The 27,796-nt window shown below is 34.9% G+C and overlaps 1 protein-coding gene and 2 pseudogenes across 1 annotated transcript; all 3 read left to right on the forward strand.

Annotated features, from left to right (window-relative positions):
- Positions 1-496: 496 nt before the first annotated feature.
- On the forward strand, positions 497-9,140 carry LOC112008664 (uncharacterized). Its single transcript, XM_065775994.1, is given in 5 exon segments — positions 497-658; positions 2,011-2,221; positions 4,065-4,945; positions 4,947-5,524; positions 5,526-9,140. Coding segments are annotated over 5 exon segments (5,160 nt in total). The 3' UTR covers positions 8,854-9,140.
- A 13,687-nt stretch (positions 9,141-22,827) lies between these two features.
- Positions 22,828-23,452, forward strand: LOC136068616 (uncharacterized; annotated as a pseudogene).
- Positions 23,391-27,765, forward strand: LOC112008665 (uncharacterized; annotated as a pseudogene).
- Positions 27,766-27,796: the final 31 nt, after the last annotated feature.

Genomic DNA, 27,796 nt, shown 5'->3' on the forward strand with positions numbered 1-27,796 from the left:
TGTTGTTGTGGTGGACGGCTGTGGAAGTGGCGACGCTGATGAGTTCCGTAGGTTCTATATTTTTTTCTAATCATAAATGACATTATTGTGCGAAAAAAAGTGAAAAGAAGACCCATCAAAGTCCAAAAGTCTTGGTCGTCCTCTATGATTCCACACTCTCTGGTGAGACTGTCAGAGTTCCCATTGGAAAAATGATGAAGAGACCAAAGGTCTTTAAAACAATTTGACCCAAGCGGTCGAATCAGTGCGAAAACCTCCACTTTTCGTACAATACTACGACGCTCTACTATTCTCTCTCATCAACCTTGTTCTACTTCCTCGAAAAGTAAGCTAAGCTAGCTTCGTCACCACCTTCTATATAGAGTTCTATATATACGTGTGTACATTTCATACCCTCTCATTCTGCTCTCTTTCTGTCTTTCTTTTTCTCTGTAAGCAAAAGCAGAAAATTCTGGTTTTTCACCTTTTTGTGTTTGTGTAGTTTTTACGTACAGATATGGAGGCTGCAGCGAGAGAACACATTGAGGAGATACGTAGAACAAAGTTCTCCATTGGAGGGGAACAGAACCCATTAATAGAGGATCTTCACCAGGCTGTCAATTTCCTCTCTGCCGAGCTTTATGCCAAGGATGCACATTTTTTCATGGAACTCATTCAGGTTACTTTCTCAACTTCATTCATTCATTCAGACTCCGGTGCGGCACCCTTCCAGCCGCGTCCGTGCATCATAGCCCTTACCTCTCATCTTTTGGAAGGTAAATTACTAAAAAATGTGGAATGCCAAACTCACTAAAAATACAAATTATTAATTTTACATGGGCCCACCAGGGGACACCACTTTGTTGTATGTTATTCACATATTCTATCTTAGAACTGTGTTTAGACGGAAGGGATATAGGTTGTATTACATGTATCTGATGGGGGTGTGCTATGGCTTCGGCATCCGCTCTAATTGCTTAGCTTATGAGGTTTTTTTTTTTTTTTTTTTTTTTTTTGGTCTTTGCTTCGATTGGTCTGCAGTTAGATAAAGAAAAAAATATTTCCTTTAAATTTTTTCAAAAAAACTGGTATTTTTTTTTCGGTATTCGTAATTTTTGTAGTTGGGCTGATTTTTTTTTGAATTTTTATACTTTGTTTAAGATTTTAGATCTATAGTTTTTTTTTTTTTTTTAAATAGTCTCTAAAAGAAGGAAAATGTTAGACTTATAAATTTTTTTACAAATTGCTGATATGGTGAGTTGTTATTAGTAAATAAAGAATAAGTGTAAGTGATGGGACTAAATGTGAACCAATAAGAATTTACTATATCAATACTTTGTAAAAAATTTTGTGGTTATAGCATTACTCTTGAAAGAATTAATGATATTGTTGAAGAGGGGGTAAAGTGTAATTTTATAGAATTGCCCCAAATTGAACCATGCCTCCGTCCTTGTGTACCCCACATGAGATGGTGGATACATATATCAGATACATGATAGATTTTCTTGGAAGAAGAGGGAAATAAAGGGATAAGATTAAATTAATCTTTACTTCAAAATTAGAGAAAGTTTATGCTCACAAAATTTTCACAATAACCTTGATTTGAGTTGTGGTGGGTTTGGATGAAAACTTTTTTTATATATTTTTATTCCAACTTACGCTGGATAAACACTTTGGCTTGTGAAATTTTGTGAGGGCCATGGAAGAACTCTTAAAATTAGCAAAAGATAGTTATAATTGTTAATTTATATGATATTATTGTTTTCTCTCCTTCCAAAATAACATCCAAACAAAGTGGAGTACTTTTTTTACTTAATTTTTAATTAAATTGGGGGGGGGGGGGGGGAATGCAATCATTCTCTTGGCCTTTTCTCTCCTTCCCCTTTATTCTCTCTCCCTCCAAACTTCTAAACATAGTTTCTATGAAAAAATGTTTTGTATATAGACTTAGTGTTAGATGTATTTATGGAGCAAAAGAATTAGAGTTGACTTTTATTGACTTATGTATAATGTTGAATTATTTTTGGTCAGAATGCTGAAGATAATAATTACTTGGAGGGAGTGGATCCATCCCTTGAGTTTGTCATAACTTCTGAGGACATTACAAACACAGGGGCTCCAGCAACATTGCTGATTTTCAACAATGAGAAAGGTTTCTCATCAAAAAACATTGACTCTATTTGCAGTGTTGGTCGGTCCACCAAGAAAGGCAACAGGAAACGTGGTTATATTGGAGAGAAAGGTACTTTACCTAGTTTCCTAAAATTACAGCTTATACTAGCCAATCTAGTCTAATTATTGTAATGAGAACTAGTAACACCAAATGTTGTTATATATGGTTTATTCAAAGACACCTGTTTTTTTTTTGTTGGTGTATGGTTGTGTTTTTGAAAACTCTTTTCTATATTTATATATATATATATATATTAAATAACAAATTTAAATCACAACTTTTAAAATATTAATCAGAACCACTAAAATCAATCTAAAATCAAACTTAAAAATAAGGATGAACAAAATAAAATTATTGAAAATTACACTAATAAGCTCAACTATTATCTAAACTTACACGTTGAAATAATAATTAAAAACATCTGAAACCTCCAAATTGGCACTCTAAATATGTTTTTTACGACATTTAAAATTTTGGGGCGATTCCCAAAATTTTGAGGCCTGATGTGGTTATTTTGCGGATTCTTGAGATATTTTTGTCATTTCAGTGTTTTAGGGATTTTTTCTTTTGTATCATTTTGGTGGTTTTAGGGGGTATTTTAGTCGCCAAGAGCATTGTAGCTCAACTGGCACCTTTTAGTGTTTCCAACAGATACAATTCAAATCCTCTCTCTCCCATTGTAACAATCAATTATAAAAAAGAAAAAAAAATTAGAGAGGGTTTACTAGTCATAGTGTGTTTTAAAGGTATTTCATAAGTTTAAGGTTTTTTTGGTTATTATGTTAGTTTTGAGAGGGTAATTTTGTCTTTTGAAAATTTTAAGGTTTCTTCTATCATTTTAGAGGTTTTCAAGAGTGTATTTTTATCCTTTTATAGGTTTCCAGGTTATTTTTGTCATTTTGTAGTTTCAAGGGCATTTTAAATTTTTTGAGGTTACTCTGGCCATTTTTGGAGTTTATGGGTATTTCTATCGTTCTAGATGATTTTAGGATATCTAGGTTATATTAGCCATTTCCAAGGGATATTTTTATTATTTTAAAAGTTTAAAGGGTATTATGGTCATTTTGAATGTTTCAATAGCATTTTGGAGGTTCTAAGGGAAATTTTGTCATTTTATAGATTTTGGGATACTTTTGTCATTTTGGAGGTTTTCGTTCTTTTGAGCCTAAAAAATGTAAAACATTTTTAGACCCTAAGAATGTGTTTTTCCTTATTAACAGAAAATGATTTCAATTTGACCCAATTTTTTAGTTGTCCCAAACCCTCAAAAACGAGGAAAACATTTTTTGAGAAATGTTTAACATTGGAACAAGCAAGTTGTTTGTCAAGGACATAAAGACAAAGTCAAATGATTAGAGCTAAAATTTGTAATAATTAAAAGCAAATCCTTAAAACCATAAATGGTTCTTTGAATCTAAAACAAAACCCCATAGCTGTTTGGTCCACCTTTTTTAAAAAATGTTTTCAAAATAGGTAAAAACAGGTTTGATCATATTTTCCAAACATGTTTTTGTATATGTTTTTATTATTTATTTTTGAGAAATCTTCACTTAATGGCTTAAATATAAGATATGCGTTCTAAAAGTATGCTGTACTTATAAAACCTGTGATGTTTTTGTGAAACTACAATGGAAAAATGTTGTTAAAAATTGGAACCTTTTTTTAAAAATAAATTACAATAACCAATGGAATTGCAGCCCCTAAGCTCTCTCTCTCTCTCTCTCTCTCTCTCTCTCTCTCTCTCTCTCTCTCAATGCTTGTGAATTGACTTCTATTCTAATCTTAAGATGTCAATGCAGAGTATTGTGTGTTATATTCTAAATTATAGTGAAAGAAAAGGATAATTACTGGACAGGATAATTTAGCTGATCTCTTATTGCTCTAATTAGCTTATTCTACTGTTAATATGCAGGAATTGGATTTAAGAGCGTCTTTCTGGTTAGTTCTCAACCATGCATATTCAGCAATGGATATCAGATACGATTCAATGAAGAGCCTTGCCCACATTGCAATCTCGGGTACATAGTTCCTGAATGGGTCGAGGAGAGTCCAACCCTTTCTGACATCAAAAAAATATATGGTTCTAGGACTACTCTTCCAACAACAACAATAGTCTTACCTCTGAAGTTTGATAAGGTCAAACCTGTGAAGCAGCAACTATCAAATGTTCATCCTGAAGTTCTATTGTTCCTATCAAAGATTAAGCAACTTTCAGTTAGGGAACATAACAAGGATCCTAGGCTGAATACAGTAAGTGCAATAGCAATTACAAGTGAGACTGAATTGGTGGTGAGGAAGAACATTGATGCTGTGTCCTACACACTCCATCTCTCTGCCGATGAAAAGGATAACGAGTATCAGGGAGAATGCAGCTACTTTATGTGGAAGCAAAAGTTTCCAGTCAAGCATGAAAACAAAGTGGAAAGGAGAACGGAAGTTGAAGAGTTGGTGATCACCTTGGCTTTTCCTTTTGATGAGCGCCTCCACAGGGGAATGAGCTCACCTGGGATCTATGCATTTCTTCCCACAGAGATGGTTACTAATTTTCCCTTCATAATTCAGGCCGATTTTCTTCTTACCTCATCAAGGGAAACAATCCTCTTGGACAACAAGTGGAACCAAGGGATTCTTGACTGCGTGCCCTCTGCTTTTATCGATGCTTTTGATTCACTAGTTATAAATTCTGTGAATGCGCCAGTGTCTAGTTTGGCTCCCATGTTCAGGTTCATTCCCATCAACAGCTCTTCTTATCAAGAGTTGAATGTTGTCAGGGAGTACATCAAATCAAAGCTTCTTAAAAAAAAGTATTCTTCCCGGTGAGTCATACATGGAGCAGAAGTCCTTTCATCAACCTCGTGAAGTTTGTAGGCTTATGCCTGCTTTCTGGACCATTCTGGAAAAGGCAAGGGAGCAAAAGGTGAGCTTGGCTCATCTTTCATTTGATGGAAAGCACATTTTGAGCTCCTCACTTGATAGAACAGAATATGATAACATATTGAATTTCTTGGGTGTGGAACTAGTCAACAACGAATGGTATGCTGAGTGCATCCAGAGTTCTAAACTTGTTAAAGGAGTGTCAGGGGACGTGTACTTGGAGCTTTTACTGTTTATTTCTGATAACTGGAGGTCCCAATTTGAATTAACCAAAATCAAGGACATTCCACTAATAAAATATGTGGATCTTGATGGCGATGTGTCTTTGTGCAGCATAAATGAATCCAACCAGTTGAGTCATGACAGAGTGGTGTCCTTCTCCCGTCATTCTGATCATATCTCGTGGCTGATTGATTGGAACAAGGAATTCAAATGCCCAGCCAATTACTTTTTTTGGCCGAAAAGCACACAAGAAGCTATTCAGGTCGTCTCTAAGAGGGATGGTGTTGGAGTGGCTCAGAGACCATGTGAAGGTTGGTGCTATGAGCGTCTATGAATATGCACTTCACCTAAATAAATATCTCAATAGCTGCCAGAAGCTTCACCCGAATGAATATCTGAATAGCTTCCAGAAGCTTGCCATTGCCTTTGTTCACTTCTTGTACCACTCACTTCGAAAGTCTTGTCTTTCCCAGCGGGAGGTTGATGATTTATGTGATTCTATGCCTCTTGTGGATAACTATGGAAATCTAAGGAGTCACAGGACAGGGGTTCTTGTCCCTGCCAATGGAAGCAAATGGGTGGGATTGATTTGTTCAAATCCGTGGACAAATGAAGGCTATGTTGAGTTAGCAGAAGACTACTTGCAACCAGGCCAATTTGCAGGTGAATATGCCTCTAGAGAAACACTCTTGGAGTTCCTAAAAACTCATATTGTAGCAGCTGATATCCCTTACATATCTCCTCCTAATGCTGCAATTCCTACGGTATCATCACCACTCACCAAGCAAAATGCATTCTTGCTGTTGGATTGGATTCGGAATCTGAAACTTAGAGAAATTTACATTCCCGAGAATTTCTTGAAATGCATAAAGGAAGGTAGCTGGCTGAAAATTACTACAAGTGGCTGTCCTGGTTACCGGCCACCTTCAGAGTCATTCATGCTTTCTTCTTCACTGGGAAACATTTTGCAGAACGGATCTGTGCTTGTTGATATTCCGTTGATTGATCTAAGTTTTTATGGTGATGAAATAAGTGAGTATAAGGAGGAGCTGAAGAAAATTGGTGTCATGTCTGAGTATGGAGAAGCATGTGAATTTATTGGAAAGCATCTTATGTCTTATACAGAATACTCCACTTTAAGTAGAGACCAAGTGCTGTCTATACTAAATTTCATCAGATTTTTGAGGGAAAAGTTTCTTCCCCTGGATGAGTTCATCAACAGTGTCAAGAATAAGAGATGGCTAAGGACATGCTGTGGTGACAGGTCTCCAGTTGAAGCTGTTTTGTTTGATGAGGAATGGAGAACTGCATCACAAATCAGTAGCATCCCCTTTATCGATCGAGATTACTTTGGAGAGGAAATTCTTTCTTTTAGAGAGGAACTCAAGTCACTTGGTGTGGTAATTGGCTTCAATGAATGTTATAATCTTGTTGTAGACAACTTAAAATCACTTCCATGCTCATCTCTGACAGCTGAGGCAGTTCTTTTGATACTGGAATGTATGCGATGTCTAGGATCATCTAACCAACTTGTTCATGCTTTAAGTGGCGTGAAATGCTTCATGACGAATCTTGGATACAAGCCTTGGGGTGAATGTTTCTTGTTTGACCCTCAATGGGTTTGCATTCTACAGGTTTTTGAAGGTTTTGCATTGATTGATCATGATTTCCACGGAAGCAGTATCTTCTCTTACAGAAACGAGTTGAAGCAAACTGGGGTGAAGGTGGATTTTGAGGAGGCGGTAAAAGAATTTGCTGACAGATTCAAGCATGAGGCATCTTCCATGACTAACGATCTTGTTCTCTCTTTTCTTTCATGTCATAGACAGCTAAACGATAATGCATATGAGTTTCCTCCAGATCTATGGAAAAACATCTGTGACCTTAAGTGGTTACAGACTAGGCGTGGTGATAAGAGATCTCCAAGAGATTGCATTCTGTTTGGGCCAGATTGGCAGTCAATTTTACCCATTACTGTAGACCTCCCTTTCTTAGATGATAGTGACAACTATTATGGCAAGGAAATTCATAAATACAAGCAAGAGCTAAAGAACATGGGGGTTGTGGTTGAATTCAAAGATGGTGCGAAGTTTGTAGCAGCTGGTCTTTACTTTCCCATGGATCCTGCCCGCATAACTAATGAAAATGTGTTTTCATTGCTGGAATGCATACGGATTTTAAATGAAGGTGTGAATTACTCCTTTCCAGATCCTTTCCAAAAACAAATTTCTCGGAAATGGTTGAAAACCACTAATGGTTATAGGCCTCCAGAAGAGTGCTTATTATTTGATCCTAGTTGGGGCTCTTATTTGGAGCGGACAGATGGACCTTTTATTGATGAAGATTTTTATGGTTCTAATATTACACTGTACAAAGAAGAGCTCAAGGCAATAGGAGTCACCCTTGATGTTGAAGACGGATGTTCATTGATTGCCAGGCACCTCGAACTCCATGTCCATTTCCCTACTATAGTTCGAATATATAATTACTTGAGTCAATGTAATTGGGAGAATGACAGTGAACTTACAAAAGGGATATGGATCCCATATGGAGACAAGAAAGGAGAGTGGGTCAGCCCCTGTGAATGTGTTCTGCATGACAAGGATGGTCTCTTCAATTTGCAGCTGAAAGTTCTTGACAAATATTATGAGCAAAATTTACTTAACTTTTTCTCAATTGCTTTCCATGTTAAATGCAATCCTTCAGTTTCCGACTACTGTAAGCTTTGGGGGGCTTGGGAAATTTCAGGACACCGATTGTCAAATGATGACTGTCTTAAGTTCTGGGGGTATGTTTTGAAGCACTGGGGTGAAAAGACTGAGAAAACTCTCACTGAGAAGCTGGTGAAATTGCCGGTTGCTTCTGGCTCAGATGAAGTTTTGCTGTTCAACAAGCATGATGTTTTTATTGCTGATGATCTTCAGCTGAAAGATCTTTTCAATCGGTTTTCTGCTCAATCTCTATTTGTCTGGTACCCCCAGCCAAGCAAGCCTTCTTTACCTCAGATGAAGTTGTTTGATATTTACAGGAAGATTGGTGTTCGCACTATATCCGAGTCTGTAGGGAAGGAAGAATCATACACAGTGGATGTTGCTCAACTCAATCAGGTGAATCCAAAGGAGAATTTGATTACAAAAGATCTGGTTACACTCATCCTTGGTTTTCTAGCAAATCCTGTGATGAAAATGGAAGCTGAAAGAAGACATGAAATTATCCGAGGGCTTCTGAATATTACTTTCCTTGAGATAGTTGAACCGATAACTGTAAAGTACAGTTTATCACTTTCTTCGGGGGAGATCGTGAATGCAAGAGCAAGCCGAATGATATGCTGGGATAGAGAGTCTTCAAAGTTTTTCACACAGAAGTTGGACAGGTCTAGTGCATATAAGAATCAAATTGAATATGCTACATATTTTTCTGAAGCAATATCTGAGGGTGTGTTATGGGGGAACTGCGATCATATTGGTGCACTCTCTGAACTGATCAAGCTGGCCTTCGTGCTGGAATTTGATGAGGAAGCTGTTAGGTTTTTAATGGAGTCCAAGAATTTGCAAATATACTTAGAGGATGAGCAGTTCCTTGCGTCTGTCTTTCCTTCTGGCTAGTTAGATATATACTATGAACTGTTAATATTTGTAAGTGTTTCTTTCTTATATTTCTTGTGTGCTTCTAACAGTGTTTTTGGCGTAAATGTCAAAAGAATGAATCGGTTGCTGCTATACTGATTCTAATGGTCATTCATAAGGTGTTAACCTTATATTGTTTTTTCCTACATTTTCCTTTGTATTTCTATTTAGGGGTGATACTCTTGTAATTCTGAACTAAATGGTAACGTTTGGTATTGGCATGTATATATATTTTTGAGCCTCAAGTTTTGGCTTTCTGGATTTTGTTGAGCTGTGGACCAAAACATGATCTTTGACATATATGGCCTTTTAATAATTTTAAGTTTATTATCATAATTTTAATATTTCTAAGTTAATTATGTTCTTTATTTGACTTTTAAGCAGTTAAAGGCATCTCAGATTGTATGGATTGGCTGTGTGTATATTGTGTTATATACATGATTAAGAGGTGTTCTTAATTGTAATGTTATTAGTCTGTTTGGAATATAGTGTAGATATGGCTATCATTTTCCTCAAGTCATAAAATACAATATTTGGGCTAGGTCAGTAATATTGTGTGGCTTGGAAGTACTGAAATGCAACACGATCCTTTTCATGGACATAAATGATATTAGTGGAGAAAATTGTGATACTTGAGATTGATTGGATCCGATTGGATTGTATGATTATTTTGTACAAGGATGTATTGAACCCTACAAACAATGCGTATAAGGTAGATCTGAACTATGTAAGCAATCACAATAGGCCTTAATTTGACTGCATTTTGTTTAAAGCCCAGATGTGGTTAATGCCTTTTTCGGTTCATGAGTCATGACATTAGTTTTGGTTTATTTCCTTTTTTTTTTTTTTAATAATGTTTTTTGCTGGACTTGTGTATTTAAGATTCTGTTTATTTATTTATGTTTAATATTTGCTGCACATAAGTTGTTAGGTTTGCTAGGTTCATATAACTTCATTGAACAAGTTCCTGTGTTAGTCTTAGCGTTACCAAGTTCATTGTTTGTTCATGCTGGATCAATTGACCTCATTTTGAAAATACTTCAAATAGTCTTTCTAGAACCTTAAATGTCTAGCTTAATTGTTATTACGATGACCAGTCCAAAGGCCTATGATGTTCTTGTGTCTAGCATGTGAGGAGCCGAATGAATAGTCTTTTGTTGAGCCAAAACGATTCTTTTTCAGAACTTTCAAAACTCATTGATTTGGGTGAGAAAAATGTCCAAGAGGAAAACAGAGAAAGAAAAAAAAATTTGCTTGTACAGAGGCATCGAGTGAGAAACAAAGAGACAGATGGGACAGCAGGGGGAGACTGAAAGGGGAAGAGGGAGAGGATGAGAATTATGGGAGCAGAGAGGACTTTTACCTACTCGCTATAGTGTTGTGCATGTGTGGGTTTCTAGTAAGGTATATTTGATTTGCAGCTACCAAGCTGAGCTGTGCAATTCAAAAGCAGATCGAGACTGATCTTTCGGATATCATCCTCACAATGGTATGCTTTTTTCTTTCTTGGGAAAAAATGTTAAGCCTTTGATTTGTTTTTGTTTTGTGTAATTAATTAATATATTGCTTCTAGGCATAACATGCGTAATCTGTGATTTTGGAATCTAGCTTTCTCAATTTAACAAAATGTTTGCCAAGGCATATGGGCTGCATCAAATGCTGTATTTCCTTTTAGTATCATGTACACAGCAATTACAATATCTAATTCTTGTTATTTATAAATTTGAAAACAGTTCGCAGGAGGCTTATTAGTTATATATAAGAAGTTAACAGATAAGAAAATGAACTCCTGTCCAATGTGCAATATGGATTTAGTCTGTGCCTAACTAGAGAATGAATAAATTAACTCTATGCATGCCAAGGTGATACTTCTTTATCATTATATTATACATGGGATACATTTTTCTCAACCATTAGAGAGGAACTAAAAGTTAAATTTAATTCTAGAAAATATTGACATTTTTTTAACCATTCATGTTCAAATATAATTGATGAGATGACCTAATGTTCTTTGAAATGGAAGTTTCTAGAATGAGCAAACTAATGATTGTCACATCCAGAACTTTTATCCATCTTTTATCTTTTCTTGCTTGCCAAGCCACAAGAATTGTAAACAGTAATTAGGAAGCCAAAGGAATGGACAATTTTTTATTTAATGGTGTAATAGCACGCCACATATTGATTATAAGGTTGCTTTTGTTTCCTTTGGCCAAATATATATATATATATATATTTTTTTTTTTTTTTCTCTAATTTTTATCACATATTGATTATAAGGTTGCTTTTGTTTCCTTTGGCCAAATATATATATATATATATATTTTTTTTTTTTTTTCTCTAATTTTTAGAACACTGCCCTCTATATATCACATCTATGATAGCAAGCTAAGGTGAGAGTTCAATCATGAGAATCCCGGGAGAAAAAAACATGATAAATGCTCAAAATTTTGCTATCTTTCCTTCTTCTTTTTTTATATTTATTTTAAAGAAAACAAACAGAGAGATTAAAAACTTTTAAATTAATAAAATTAAGTGCATTTTTTTATAAGTAAGAATAAAACTTGGTGTATAATTAGACAATGAGACTGAAACTTGTGAATAGGCAACTTGCTTGCTTGTCTCTTAGCTTGAGCATTTAGAGTGATTGGTAATGTAGTTGGAAATTCAGTAGGAAATTAAATTTTTTTCCTTGAATTGAACCAAAATTATTACATTGTTTATGCTAAGTCTCCCAAGGCTGAAATTCTGAGGATAGGTGTATTAAATTCAAAATCATTTCAGCCTCACTGCAATTAGAAGCTCTAAGAAAATTGAAAAAATTGCGCTTAGAGAAAGCAGCCCTATCACTTGGTGTTGATTTCCGTTTCTGTGATGGAATTTAACTCTGAGAATCAAAGAAAGTTTATTGAATATAACTTTAGTTTATCTTGGTGATACCATTGACAACCCATATTAGGCTTCTTTCCAAATATGTATGGAGAGTTTTTTATTTTTTATTTTTTATTTTTTGCTTGTATTTTATGTAGGGTGCAATAAGTATAAATAAATTTCATAACCAGTGGTCACACCTTGTGTACTATGGTGGAGGTGCCTATGAAGGTTTTATCATTTCAGATATGGATACTTGAAAGCCTAAACCTTTGGCAAAATAGAAAGTGTGGACCAGCAATTGAGTTTAATAGTGTTAGGAGTCAACAGGAAGATCATTGTTTATAAATTCTTTATGATGTTCAATGTTTCGATGGCATTGAAAGGTACTTTTCATGGAATATTTTTTTTCCTTGAAAAAGTGTACTTCTCAAATTGTTTTCATTGTTTACTGACATATAACTAGTTATGTTATAGACTTATAGCGTAACTAGAACCATCTGCGCAAGCTTGTTGGATATGCTTATCTGGGTTTTTTTTGGAAAAGGGTCTGGCTGTTTCTCTTTTTACATTTGTAATTTAGATTTTCTTTTTCTTTTTCTTTTTTTAATGGGTTATACTTGGATCAATAATTCTTCAAGCCGTAAAGATTGAAAATGATGTGAATTATAGGATAAAAACAAGGTAGATGAAGTGGAGAAGGCATCAGGAGTATTGTGTGAGCAGGTAGAATACCTATTTAGTTAAAGGAAAATTTTATAAAATTGCTATACAACTAGCTAGGGCAGAAGGTTTTTTAAAGAAATTTATATTGGTGTATATTTAAAAGTGCCTAACTCTTGAATACACAACACAAACTTTAAACCTCTTTATCTCATTCATTTTCCAAGAATTAGGCCCTTTTGGATATACATCACTGTAAGTTTCTTTAAAAAACTTTCTTCTCTCTCTCTCCATGTGTGTGTGTTAAAAATATTTAGTATTCTAAAAAAAAAGCTAGGGTGGTGCCAAAAAAAAAAAAAGCCTGACCCGCCAACTTGCCCAATTCGCATCGACCCAACCCATGAAGGTCCATTAAGTGAGGCGGGTTAAGTTGGGTGGAGTGGATTAGATAGATAATTTAGTTAGTTGGGCTGAATAGTGTGTTGAGACATTTCTAACCCACCACAACTCTCTCTCTCTCTCTCCATATATATATATATATATATATACTAGTTTTTTATTTTTTATTTATTTATTTATTTTTTTTAAAGCGTCCGTTTTGTTGGGAGTAAAATAGTGAGGATAAAAAATAGAAAAGAGAAAATTGATTTTATGGCTGTTTGGTTGGAAAGAAGAGGAGGATAGAGAATTGTTAGGGCCTAGATGTTTTCTTCCCTAATGGCGTAGCCCACCAAATTTATCTCTCCAATTTAAGGAGACGATAGAGGAGAAATGAATAGTTGCCGATAATAGGGAGAAATTACAGCAGAGATGAATAATTGCCATTAATAACTAAACTACTGCAGCACTGCTTCCTCCTTTTACGACCTGTTGGTTACCTTTTTCTTTTTCCTTTTCTTTTATTGACTTATTGGTTGCCTTTTTTTCTCTTTCCTGGATCGTGGCTTTCTTTTGTTTTGGTTTTCTTCTTTTCTTTTTTATTTATTTATTTTTATACCTGTTGGTTGCCTTTTTTCTTTTTTTTTTTTTTTTTCCTGGGCTGTGGCCTTCTTTTGTTTTGGTTTTCTTCTCCATATATATATATATATATACTAGTTTTTTTTTTTTTTTTAAAGCGTCCGTTTTGTTGGGAGTAAAATAGTGAGGATAAAAAAAAGAAAAGAGAAAATTGATTTTATGGCTGTTTGGTTGGAAAGAAGAGGAGGATAGAGAATTGTTAAGGCCTAGATGTTTTCTCCCCTAATGGCGTAGCCCACCAAAATTATCTCCCCAATTTAAGGAGACGATAGAGGAGAAATGAATAGTTGCCAATAATAGGGAGAAATTACAGCAGAGATGAATAATTGCCATTAATAACTAAACTACTGCAGCACTGCTTCCTCCTTTTACGACCTGTTGGTTACCTTTTTCTTTTTCCTTTTCTTTTATTGACTTATTGGTTGCCTTTTTTTCTCTTTCCTGGATCGTGGCTTTCTTTTGTTTTGGATTTCTTCTTTTCTTTTTTATTTATTTATTTTTATACCTGTTGGTTGCCTTTTTTTTTTTTCTTTTTTTTTCCTGGGCTGTGGCCTTCTTTTGTTTTGGTTTTCTTCTTTCTTTCTTTTTTCCTTTCTTCTTTTCTTTTTTACTTTTTTTTTTGGGCACGATTTTTATTTTTTAATAAATGATTGCCTTTAGTTTTTATATTTATTTTTGTTGTTGTTTGCCCACTTTTTTTTTTTTTGGATTTAATTGGACATATTTTTTAACAATAGCATATAAGTAAATTTATATAAACTTATTTTTTCAATCCCTCTACTTTTTTACTTCCAACTAGTACAAATGAGAAAAATTAAAATCTCTCTTATCAACCTATTTTTCCATCTCCTAACCAAATGGACCTCAAGACTTTATTATTGTCTTTGGTTGTAGGTGGGTTATACTCAGCCAAAGCCCAAGGCTATTGACAATTTAACATCAATGGACAACACTAAATTATAGAAAATTGGGCCTCAGTCCACTCCAATTGTTTACCTTGGTTGAGTAACATTTCTATGACAATAAGTCAATAACTCAGCAGTTCTTGAGCCAACACATTGTCAACTATATCTCTATTTCAACTTGTGAATGTGAAAACAGATTTGTTTGAATAAAACATTATTTTCTTGGCAATTGTTTGAAGCTTTTGTAATAATCTGTCTAAGAGAAGGATGACATCAAGGAATTAGAATGCATCAAGAATTCTTTAGGATGGATAACTTATCCTTATTAGGTGTTCTATCTTTGAGTTGAAGAAGCAGTTTGAATAGAAGATTTGTTATCCAAATCTGTAGCAGAGTTGGTCTTGGAATATGATTCTGCATTGATATCCTTAACAGTGAAGAACTAATCAACTTCTCTCCCCCTAAACTCTGGTAGCTAGTGAGGAGGGCGGTGAGGTTGGAGGATAGAAATGGACAGTGGAAAAAGAGATGGAAAATAAAAAAGTAATACGAAATAAACTAAAAAAGAAGGAAAATAAATTATATTATATACATTAAAAATAAAAATAAAATAAAATTAAAAAAAAAAAAAACCTAATGTGGATGGATAACTTATCCTTATTAGGTGTTCTATCTTTGAGTTGAAGAAGCAGTTTGAATAGAAGATTTGTTATCCAAATCTGTAGCAGAGTTGGTCTTGGAATATGATTCTGCATTGATATCCTTATCAGTGAAGAACTAATCAACTTCTCTCCCCCTAAACTCTGGTAGCTAGTGAGGAGGGCGGTGAGGTTGGAGGATAGAAATGGACAGTGGAAAAAGAGATGGAAAATAAAAAAGTAATACGAAATAAACTAAAAAAGAAGGAAAATAAATTATATTATATACATTAAAAAAAAAAAAAAAACCTAATGTGACTTAAATCAAGTAAAACCACAACTAAAGAAATTTCTGAGAAACTCTTTCGGATTAAAGAGAGTCACGACAAAGGTTCATTATTGGGAGTAATTGCATCCTAGGTATGGAGCACTGGCATCCGATGATGAAAAAAAAGATTTATTTTATATTTTCAAATACTATTTTACACCCCAATGCTATTTTACCAACTCGGCTTTGATCTCATTTTTATTTTTATATATAATCCAATAAAATAATATAAATTACCTAGTAAAATAATAAAAAGTATTTTTATTTCTCTCTTTTCTTTCACTATCTTTTTCTCTTCATATACAACCACAAGATTAATTTTTTTTTTTTTTTTTACATCCTATGAATAGTAAGATTGCATATATGTAACCTTACTATTCATAAGTTGCAAATTTTTTTTCCGTTATACAAACTCGGATGGAGTAGGTTTTTGTTCTTTTGAGTTGTAAAATAACAACGGGAGGTGGAGTAGGTTTTTGTTCTCTTGAGTTGTAAAATAACAACGGGAGGTATTTACACTCCAATGCTAGTGCTTTTAGGAAGCTCAAAAGAACCTTTTACTAATAATCAATTGTGATTTTAGAATCACGAGTAGTTTTACAATTTTTTTATTATTATAATTTTGACGTAATAGACGGTGAGTAATTGCCTACCACTTACATATGAACCCTCAATTTTTTTCTACCATTCACGCTCGACACAAGTGTGATAAAGAAATTGTAAAATAATTCAGGATCTATATTTTTTTTTTCTAATCACAAATGACAATATTAAGGGGAAAAAAGTGAAAGAAGACCGATCAAAGTCCAAAAGTCTTGGTCATCCATTATGATTCCACACTCTCTAGTCAAAGTTCCCTTTGGAAAAATGAAAAAGAGACCAAAGGTCTTTAAAACAATTTGACCCAAGCGGTCGAATCAGTGTGAAAAGCTCCACTTTTCGTACGATCCTACAACGCTCTACTTTTCTCTCTCATCAACTTGTTCTACTTTTCTCTCTACTTTTCTCTTTAAACTAGTTTGGAGGGAAACTCTTCAAACTTCTTATATATATATATATATATTTTAGTGTGAATTTTGAAAACATAACCGTTGAATTTCATGTTCCTTATGTTCTTAACATGTATATCAAATTTCGTTCAAATCGGATATTATTTACAATTTGATCAATTAACTTATTTTTTTTTTATACAACTTTCGATTACAAAAACTTGAAATTATAACATTTATTTGATAACATAGCAATTGATTTTTGATTTTCTTGAAATTTTGTAAACATTACGGATGTAATAAGAACATGTAATCTAACAGTTAGATTTTCAAAATTTACACTCAGTATAAAATATATATGATGGGTGTGGGGCCTATGAGCCTGATAGCCTCGGCCCATCATGAAACAGGCCCAAGGCCCAGGCCGAGGTGCATAGGCCATTTTTTGTTGTTAGGCTGAATTGGGGAAAGCCTCTCTTCCCAATCCACGCCGAGGACCACCTCATCCTCGGCCTGACGAGGGGGATTTTAGGGAGAGGCTAACCCCAGAGTAAGCTTCCCAATCCACGCCGAGGACCACCTCATCCTCGGCCTGACGAGGGGGATTTTAGGGAGAGGCTAACCCCAGAGTAAGCTGTCATTCTCACATTTAATGCATTCAACTAACTCCCCCAGGCCGCATTAATGGGGAGGTAACCCCTTGGCAGGATAACGTTGATCAGAGTGAACCACTTGAGTACTGATAAGGCCTCTGATGGGACGGACGGCCAGAAAAGAAGGCAAATAGATGATCAACAGATGGAAAGAGGGGATAGGAAGATGAAAACTATAAAAAGAAAAGTTAGTAAAGTAAGAGGGGGGAAAAAAAAAGAAAAGGGAAGGAAGGAGAGACCCGTCAGGCCTCCTCGGCCTGTGGCCGAGGAGTATTCCCCCGTTTATAAAGAAACCCTTACCATTTTTTTTTATAGAAAAGGTTCATGCATGGTGATCGACGGCCAGCACCTAAACCTCTTAGCCCACTCTCTATAAATTTATTGTTTGGGCTTATTGGGCTGAAAACCCATCACTCAGGGTCAATCCAAATTGAGTCCCTACAATGGGTTTGTAGGGTTTCTCTCCAAACTAGTTTGGAGAGAAACTTTGTTCATATATATATATGTGTGTGTGTGTGTGTACATTTCATACTCTCTCTCTCTCTCTCTCTCTCTGTGTAAGCAAAAGCAGAAATCTCTAGTTTTTCAGCTTTTTGTGTTGGTGTAGTTTTTGCGTACAGATATGAAGGCGGCAGCGAGAGAACACATTGAAGAGATACGTAGAACAAAGTTCTCCATTGGAGGGGAACAGAACCCATTAATAAAGGATCTTCACCAGGCTGTCAAGAACCTCTCTGCTGAGCTTTATACCAAGGATGCACATTTTCTCATGGAACTCATTCAGGTTACTTTCTCAACTTCATTCATTCTTTCTTAATAGTATATGCTTGTGTGTTTGTGTTTTTATTTTTGTTATTGGCTCTCAATGATGTATATGTTTGTGAACATCAACATGCCCGTGTCATTGTTCTTCAAATTAAATGTTTAAATGTTTGAGTAATAGTTATCATACACTCGCTATTAAACACAATCATGTTTTCAAAAACATTATTTTTAAATGAGTGTGTGCATGTAACATTAAGTGTATAAGAAGATTTAACCTAAATGTTTGTTAATGCTTTCCACCACTTTTATATTTTTTACAATTTGTTCACTGACGTCTGTGGCTAGAAGATTTTAGCTTCTGATTGTGCTTTCTTTCTTTTTTTTTTTTTCTTACTTTTTTACCAAGAAGTAACAAAATTATTTATTTATTTTAAGTAACTTTTATATTTTGGACAAAAAATAGGTGCAAAACCTTAGGGTGTTTGGTTTTACTTATAATGTAGTTCCCATAACTCAAACTCAGTTTCCATAACTCATATCTCTAACTCTGTTTTTCACTCACTTCAGAAAATATTTGTTTGGTTTCATATCTTAGATGCATACTTCATATCTAAAACTTAAATTTGTGCATAAAGTAATGCGACCCATTAAAACATTTTACTCAAAATTTAAAAATATCTAAATTTTGTTTTTTGTTTCCTTAACTCAAACTCAAAATTTTGAGTTATGAAACTCAACTAAAAAATCAATCAAAATAACTTTGTTTTTAGTGGGGCTCATGTTTTTTTGAGTCTTCAGTTTTTATCAATCCAAACATCCTTAAGTCTCATCTTTTAAAAGATAAATTACTAGAAAGTGTGGGATGCCAAACTCACTCAAAAGACAAATTACTAATTTTACATGGGCCTACCAGGCGACACCACTTTGTTGTATGTTATTTACATATTCAATCTTAGAACTGTGTTTAGATGGAAGGGGTATAGGATGTATTACATGTATTTGATGGGGTGTTCTATGGCTCTGGCATCCGCTCTAATTGCTGCTTAGCTTTTGAGGGATTTTTTTTTTTTGATGGGTTTGCTGTTAGATAAAGACAAAAATATTTCCTTTAAATTTTTTTTTAAAAAAAAAAACTGGTTTTTTTTTTTTTTGAGAGCGTGTAAAAAAGTTTATAATTATAACATTACTCTTGAAATAATTAATGGTATTGTTAAAGAGGGGGTAAAGTGTAATTTTATAGAATTACCCCCAAGTCAAACTATGCCTTTGTCCTTGTGTACCCTATGTGAGATAGTGAACACATGTATCAGATACATGATAGATTTTCTCGGGGAGGAGAGGGAAATAAAAGGAAAAGGTTAAATTAATCTTCACTTCAAAATTAGAGAAAGTCTATGCTTACAACGTTTTCACAATAACCTTGATTTGAGTTGTGGTGGGTTTGGATGTAATCTTATTTTATATTATTTTATTCTGACTTAAGGCTGACAGACACTTAGGCTTGTGAAATTTTGTTGGGGCCATAGAAGAACTCTTAAAATTAGCAAAAGATAGTTATAATTGTTAATTTATATGATATTATCGTTTTCTCTCCTTCCAAATTAAAATCCAAACAAAGTGGAGTATTCTTTTACTTAATTTTTAATTAAATGGGGAAGAATGCAATCATTCTCTTGGCCCTTTCTCTCCTTCCCCTCTATTTTCTCTCCCTCCAAACTTCTAAACACAGTTTCTATGAAAAAAGGTTTTGTATATAGACTTAGTGTTAGATGTATTTATGGAGCAAAAGAATAGGGTTGACTTTATTGACCTATGTATAATGTTGAATTATTTTTGGTCAGAATGCTGAAGATAATAATTACTTGGAGGGAGTGGATCCATCCCTTGAGTTTGTCATAACTTCTGAGGACCTTACAAACATAGGGGCTCCAGCAACATTGCTGATTTTCAACAACGAGAAAGGTTTCTCATCAAAAAACATTGACTCTATTTGCAATGTTGGTCAATCCACCAAGAAAGGCAACAGGAAACGTGGTTATATTGGAGAGAAAGGTACTTTACCTAGTTTCCTAAAATTACAGCTTATACTAGCCATTCTAGTCTAAGTATTGTTATGAGAAGTAGTAAAACCAAAAGTTGTTAAATATGATTTATTCAAAATGCTATTTTGTCAAGAAGACTATTAATAATTTTAATTGGGTTGACTTGGAAAGAAGTCAAAACAAGCATGACAGTTTTGATTTATTTGTTTAAGTGAAACATCAAAATTCCTTGATCCACAATAGGAAGAAATTATTAGGTCAACCTTTATGTCTCATTTGCATAAATAACAACATTTTGTTGGTTGAGAGGTCAGGATGTAGTCCTCCCGGTGGACCTAATAATTTCTCCACAAAAGGAGCAACTTTTACATATTATTCTCTAGTGATAAATGCTAACTTAAGAGTCATATGAAATATAGAATAAGCTAGTTTATTTGAGTAAAAAAAAGAAAAAAAAAAGAGTCATATGAAATATGAGTTACAATAATTGCTTGAGTCAAGAATGAAATGTTGTTGCCTTGGAAAGAGAGTTCAAAGCATGAAATCTATAAATAAATCTTCTTGCATGATGAAATTTTGTAGAGCAAAAATATAGCTTATAGGAAACATGAACAAACAAGTCAAGGTATGAAGGAATGTAAATATTTAACAATTGATTTTGATAGAGATAATGTGCATTAGTCTTTGGTATTTAAGCCAATGTATATTCTTAGTCACCAATAAGCTTTAGTTCAAATGACACTGCCTCTTGTAAAAATAGTTTTGTTCAATTTAGTCTTTCCGTTTGTCTTTGTCAGATTTTAGCTATTAAGGACCTCCCCTCCCAACACCCCCCCCCCCCCACCAAAAAAAAAAAAAAAAGTTTTGTATTAAAAGAAGTTTAAGAAGAAGAAGAAAAAAAAAAAGATGACAAAGATTAACTAGAGGACTGAATTGAACAAAATTGAAAGTTAGGGTATTGAATAAAGTGAAGTTAGAGGATTGAATTTTAGGCAAAGTTAAAAGGTGTAATATGTGATTTAGCCAAATATTTTCAAAGACAATTGTTGTTTTTTGGTGTATGGTTGTGTTTTTGAAAACTCTTTTCTATATTTTATATAGATATTAAATAACAAATTTAAATCACAACTTTTAAAATATTAATCAGAACAACTAAAATCAATTCTATATTTTATATAGATATTAAATAACAAATTTAGATCACAACTTTCAAAATATTAATCAAAACAAATAAAATCAATCTAAAATCAAACTTAAAAATAAGAGTGAACAAAATAAAATTATTGTAAATTACACTAATAAGCCCAACTATTATCTAAACTTACACATTGAAATCATAATTAAAAACATTTGAAACCTCCAAACTGGCACTTTAAATTTGTTTTTGTACGACTTTAAAATTTTGGGGTGATTCCCAAAATTTTGAGGCCTATCATGAGATATTTTTGTCATTTCAATGTTTTAGAGATTTTTCTTTTGTATCATTTTGGAGGTTTTAGGGGTATTTAGTCGCCAAGAGCATTGTAACTCAATTGGTACTTCTTAGTGTTTCCAACGGAGACAGTTCAAATCTCCTCTCTCTATTGTAACCATCAATTATAGAAAAGAAAAAAAAAAAGAAAAATAGAGAGTGGGTTTTCTAGTCATTGTGTGTTTTAAAGGTATTTCATAAGTTTAGGGCTTTTTTGGTTATTATGTTAGTTTTGAGAGGGTAATTTTGTCTTTTGGAAATTTTAAGGTTTCTTCTATCATTTTAGAGGTTTTCAAGAGTGTATTTTTATCATTTTATAGGTTTCTAGGTTATTTTTGTCATTTTGTGGTTTCAAGGGTGTTTTAAATTTTTTGAGGTTACTCTGGCCATTTTTGGAGTTTATGGTATTTTTGTCGTTCTAGATGATTCTAGGATATCTAGGTCATATTAGAGGTTTCCAAAGGATATTTTTATTATTTTAAAGTTTAAAGGGTATTGTGATCATTTTGAATGTTTCAATAGCATTTTGGAGGTTCTGAGGGAAATTTTGTCATTTTATAGATTTCGAGATACTTTTGTCATTTTGGGGTTTTCGTTTTTTTTTAGCCTGAAAAGTATAAAACATTTTTAGACCCTAAGGGTCCATTTGGATACAGCTAAAACCTAAAAACTGAAAACACTATAACACAATAATTTTTAAATGTGTGAATAATACCGTGAGACCTATTTTTAATGAAAAAGTTATTGAAAAGTGAAGTTTGTGGATTCCGTGAACGATGCACGGGCCCCATTGATGTGCATTGTTCATAGGAAAAGTCAACAATCATGGCTTGGAAAAAAAAATAAAAAAAAGAAGAGAGAAAACGCAAACGTTGGAAATGCGTGAACGCGTTATCCAAACGCTGCTTAAGAATGTGTTTTCATAAATAACAGAAAATGATTTCAGTTTGACCTAGTTTTTTCAGTTGTCCTAAACCCTCAAAAATGAGGAAAACATTTTTTGAGAAATGTTTAACATTGGAACAAACAAGTTGTTAGTCAAGGACATAAAGACAAATTCAAATGATTAGAGTCAAAATTTGTTATAATTAAATGCAAATCCTTAAAGCCATAAATGGTTCTTCGAATATAAAATGAACTCCAAAGCTGTTTGGTCCACCATTTTCAAAATATGTTTTCAAAATAGGTAAAAACAGGTTTGAACATAATTTCCAAATATGTTTTTGTATATGCTTTTATTCTTTTGTTTGAGAAATCCTAACTTAATGGCTTAAATATAAGATATTTGTTCCAAAAGTTTGCTGTACTTATAAACCTGTGATGTTCTAATAGAAACTACAATGAAAAATGTCGTTAAATGTTGGAACCTTTTTTAAAAAAATATATTACAATAACCAATGGAATTGACAGCCCTTAAGCTCTCTCTCTCTCTCTTCTCTCTTAATGCTGTGAATTGACTTCCATTCTAATCTTAAGATGTCAATGCAGAGTGTTATGTTTTATATACTCAATTATATTGAAAGAAAATGATAATTACTGGACAGGATAATTTAGCTGTTCTCTTATTGCTCTAATTAGCTTATTCTACTATTAATATGCAGGAATTGGATTTAAAGCGTCTTTCTAGTTAGTTCTCAGCCATGCATATTCAGCAATGGATATCAGATACGGTTCAATGAAGAGCCTTGTCCACATTGCAATCTCGGGTACATAGTTCCCGAATGGGTCGAGGAGAGTCCAACTCTTTCTGACATCAAAAAATATATGGTTCTGGGACTATTCTTCCAACAACAACAATAGTCTTACCTCTGAAGTTCGATAAGGTCAAACCAGTAAAGCAGCAACTCTCAAATGTTCATCCTGAAGTTCTATTGTTCCTATCAAAGATTAGGCAGCTTTCAGTCAGGGAACATAACAAGGATCCTAGGCTGAATACAGTAAGTGCAATAGCAATTACAAGTGAGACTGAATTGGTGGTGAGGAAGAACATTGATGCTGAGTCCTACACACTCCGTCTCTCTGCTGATGAAAAGGAGGAGTGTCAGGGGAGAATGCAGCTACTTTATGTGGAAGCAAAAGTTTCCAGTTAAGCAGGAAAACAAAGTGGAAAGGAAATGGAAGTTGAAGAGTTGGTGATCACATTGGCTTTTCCTTTTGATGAGCGTCTCCACAGAGGAATGAGCTCACCTGGGATCTATGCATTTCTTCCCACAGAGATGGTTACTAACTTTCCTTCATAATTCAGGCAGTTTTCTTCTTGCCTCATCAAGGAAACAATTCTCTTGGACAACATGTGGAACCAAGGGATTCTTGATTGCGTGCCTCTGCTTTTATCGATGCTTTTGATTCCTAGTTATAAATTCTGTGAATGCGCCAGTGTCTAGTTTGGCTACTATGTTTAGGTTCATTCCCATCAACAGCTCTTCTTATCAAGAGTTGAATGTTGTTAGGGAGTCCATCAAATCAAAGCTTCTTGAAAAAAAAATTCTTCCAAGTGAGTCTACACGGAGCAGAAGTACTTTCATCAACCTCATGAAGTTGGAAGGCTTATGCCTGCTTTCTGGAACATTCTGGAAAAGGCAAGGGAGCAAAAGGTGAGCTTGGTACATCTTTCAACACATGGAAAGCACATTTTGAGCTCTTCATTTGATAGAACAGAATATGATCACATATTGAATTTCTTGGTGTGGAACTAGTCAACAACGAATGGTACGCAGAGTGCATCCAAAGTTCTAAACTTGTTAAAGGAGTGTCAGAGGACGTGTACTTAGAGCTTTTACTGTTTATTTCTGATAACTGGAGGTCCCAAATTTGAATTGACCAAAATCAAGGACATGCCACTAATAAGATTGTGGATCTTTATGGCGATATGTCTTTGTGCAGCATAAATGAATCCAAGAAGTTGAGTCGTGACAAAGTGGTGTCCTTATCCCGTCATTCTGATCATATCTCATGGCTGATTGATTGGAATAAGAATTCAAATGTCCAGCCAATCACTTTTTTTGGCCGAAAAGCACACAAGAAGCTATTCAGGTCTTCTCTAAGAGGGATACGGTGTTAGGTGGCTACGAGATCATGTGAAGGTTGGTGCTATGACCGTCTATGAATATGCACTTCACCTAAATAAATATCTCGATAGCTGCCAGGAGCGTGCCATTGACTTTGTTCACTTCTTGTACCACTCACTTCGAAAGTCTTTTCTTTCCCAACAGGAGGTTGGTGTTTTATGTGGCTCTATGCCACTTGTGGATAATTATGGAAATTTACAGAAACGCAGGACTGGTGTTCTTGTCCCTGCCAATGGAAGCAAATGGGTGGGATTGATTGGTTCAAATCCATGGAAAAATGAAAGCTACGTTGAGTTAGCAGAAGACTACTTGCAACCAGGCTATTTTGATGGTGAATATGCTTCTAGAGAAAGACTCCTGGAGTTCCTAAAAACTCATGTTGTAGCTTCTGATATCCCCGATATATCTCCTCCTGATGCTGCAATTCCTACAGTATCATCACCACTCACCAAGGAAAATGCATTCTTACTGTTAGGTTGGATTAGAAAGATGAAACGTAAAGAAATTGACATTCCCAAGAAGTTCTTGAAATGCATAAAGGAAGGTCGCTGGCTGAAAATTACTACTAGTGGCTGTCATGGTTACCGGCCACCTTCAGAGTCCTTCATGCTTTCCTCATTACTGGGAAACATTTTGCAGAACGGATCCGTGCTTGTTGATATTCCGTTGCTTGATCTAAGTTTTTATGGTGATGAATTACTTGATTATAAGGAGGAGCTGAAGAAAATTGGAGTCATGTCTGAGTATGGAGAAGCATGTGAATTTATTGGAAAGCGTCTTATGTCTTTCACAGAATACTCCACTTTAAGTAGAGAACAAGTGCTGTCTGTACTAAATTTTATCAGATTTTTGACAAAAAATTTTCGTCGTCAGGATAAGTTCATCAACAGTATCAAGGATAAGAGATGGCTAAAGACATGCTGTGGTGTCAGGTCTCCAGTTGAATCTGTTTTGTTTGATGAGGAATGGAAAACTGCATCACAAATCAGTAGCATCCCCTTCATCGATCAAAATTACTTTGGAGAGGAAATCCTTTCTTTTAGAGAGGAACTCAAGTCGCTCGGTGTGGTAGTTGGCTTCAATGATCGCTATCAGCTCGTTGTGGACAACTTCAAATTACCTTCAAGCTCGTCTCTGAAAGCTGAGGCTGTTCTTTTGATACTTGAATGTATGCGACATCTAGGATCATGTAACAAACTTGTTCAGGCTTTGAGAGGTGTGAAATGCTTCAAGACGAATCTTGGGTACAAGCCTCCGGGAGAATGCTTCTTGTTTGACCCTCAATGGGTTTGTGTTCTAAAGGTTTTTGAAGGTTTTGCATTGATTGATCATGATTTCCATGGAAGCAGTATCTGCTCTTACAGAAACGAGTTGAAGCAAACTGGGGTGAAGGTGGATTATGATGTGGCGGTAAAAGAATTTGCTAACAGATTCAAGCAGGAGGCATCTTCCATGACTAAAGAACTTGTTCTCTCTTTACTTTCATGTCGTAGACAGCTAAAAGATAATGCACATGTGTTTCCTTCATTCCTTTGGAAAAACATCCGTGACCTTAAGTGGTTGCAGACTACGCGTGGTGATAAGAGATCTCCAAGAGATTGCATTCTGCTTGGGCCAGATTGGCAGTCAATTTTACCGATTACTCCCCACCTCCCTTTCTTAGATGATACTGACAACTATTATGGCAAGGAAATTCATAAATACAAGGAAGAGCTGAAGAGCATGGGGGTTATTGTTGAATTCAAAGATGGTGCGAAGTTTGTAGCAGCTGGCCTGCACTTTCCCATGGATCCTGCCCGCATAACTGCTGAAAATGTGTTCTCATTGCTGGAATGCATACGGATTTTAATCAAAAGAGTGAATTACTCCTTTCCAGATCCTTTCCTAAAACAAATTTCTCGGGAATGGTTGAAGACCACTATAGGTTATAGGCCTCCAGAAAAGTGCTTATTATTCGATCCTAGGCGGGGCTCTCTTTTGGAGCGGACAGATGGACCTTTTATTGATGAAGAATTTTATGGGTCTAAGATTACACTGTACAAAGAAGAGCTCAAGGCAATAGGAGTCATCCTTGATGTTGAAGAAGGATGCTCATTGATTGCCAGCCACCTTGAGTTCCATGTTCAGTTGCCTACTATAGTTCGAATATATAATTACTTGAGTCTATTTAATTGGGATGAAGACAGTGAAGTTGCAAAAGGGATATGGATCCCATATGGAAGTCAGAATGGAGAGTGGGTCAGCCCCTGTGAATGTGTTCTTCATGATAAGGATGGTCTCTTCAGTTCGCAGCTGAAAGTTCTTGACAAATATTATGAGCAAAAGTTACTTAACTTCTTCTCACATGCTTTCCGTGTTAAATGCAATCCTTCAGTTGCTGATTACTGTAAGCTTTGGGAGGTTTGGGAAAGTTCAGGACGTCGATTGTCAAATGATGACTGTCTTAAGTTCTGGGGGTATATTTTGAAGCACTGGGGTGAAAAGACAGAGAAAACTCTCACTGAGAAGCTGGTGAAATTGCCGGTTGCTTCTGGCTCAGATGAAGTTTTGCTGTTCAACAAGCATGATGTTTTTATTGCTGATGATCTTCAGCTGCAAGATCTTTTTGAACAGTCTTCTGCCCAATCTCTATTTGTCTGGTACCCTCGACCAAGCAAGCCTTCTTTACCTCAGATGAAGTTGTTTGACATTTACAGGAAGATAGGTGTTCGCACTATATCCGAGTCTGTAGAGAAGGAAGAATCATACACAGTGGATGTTGCTCAACTCAATCAGGTGAATCCAAAGGAGAATTTGATTACAAAAGATCTGATTATGCTCATCCTTGGTTTTCTAGCAAATCCTGTGATGAAAATGGAAGCAGAAAGGAGGCATGAAATTATCCGAGGGCTTCTGAATATTACTTTCCTTGAGATAGTTGAACCGATAACTGTAAGCTACAGTTTATCACTTTCTTCAGGGGAGATCATAAATGCGAGAGCAAGCCGGATGATATGCTGGGATAGAGAGTCTTCAAAGTTTTTCACACAGAAGTTGGACAGATCGAGTGGATATAAGAATCAAATGGAATATACTACATATTTTTCTGAAGCAATATCTGAGGGTGTGTTATGGGAAAACAGTGATCATATTGGTGCACTCACTGAACTGATCAAGCTTGCCTTCATGGTGGAATTTAATGAGGAAGCAGTAAGGTTTTTAATGAAGTTCAAGAATTTGCAAATTTTCTTGGAGGACGAGGAGTTCCTTGCATCTGTCTTCCCTTCTGACTAGTTAGATGCGTACCATGAACTATTAATATTTGTAAGTGTTTCTTTCATATATTTCTTGTGTGTTTCTGTGTTTTTGGCGTAAATGTCAAAAAGAATGAATCAGCTGCTGCTATTTTGATTATATTGGTCAGTCATAAGGTGTTAACCTTATATTGTTTTGTCCTAGGTTTTCCTTTGTTGTATTTCTATTTTGGGAGGAAAGTCTTGTAATATGTTTGGTATTGGCATTTATATATTACTAGT

Source organism: Quercus suber, unplaced genomic scaffold (assembly GCF_002906115.3).
Source record: "Quercus suber isolate HL8 unplaced genomic scaffold, Cork oak 2.0 scaffold_125, whole genome shotgun sequence".
NCBI lineage: Eukaryota > Viridiplantae > Streptophyta > Magnoliopsida > Fagales > Fagaceae > Quercus > Quercus suber.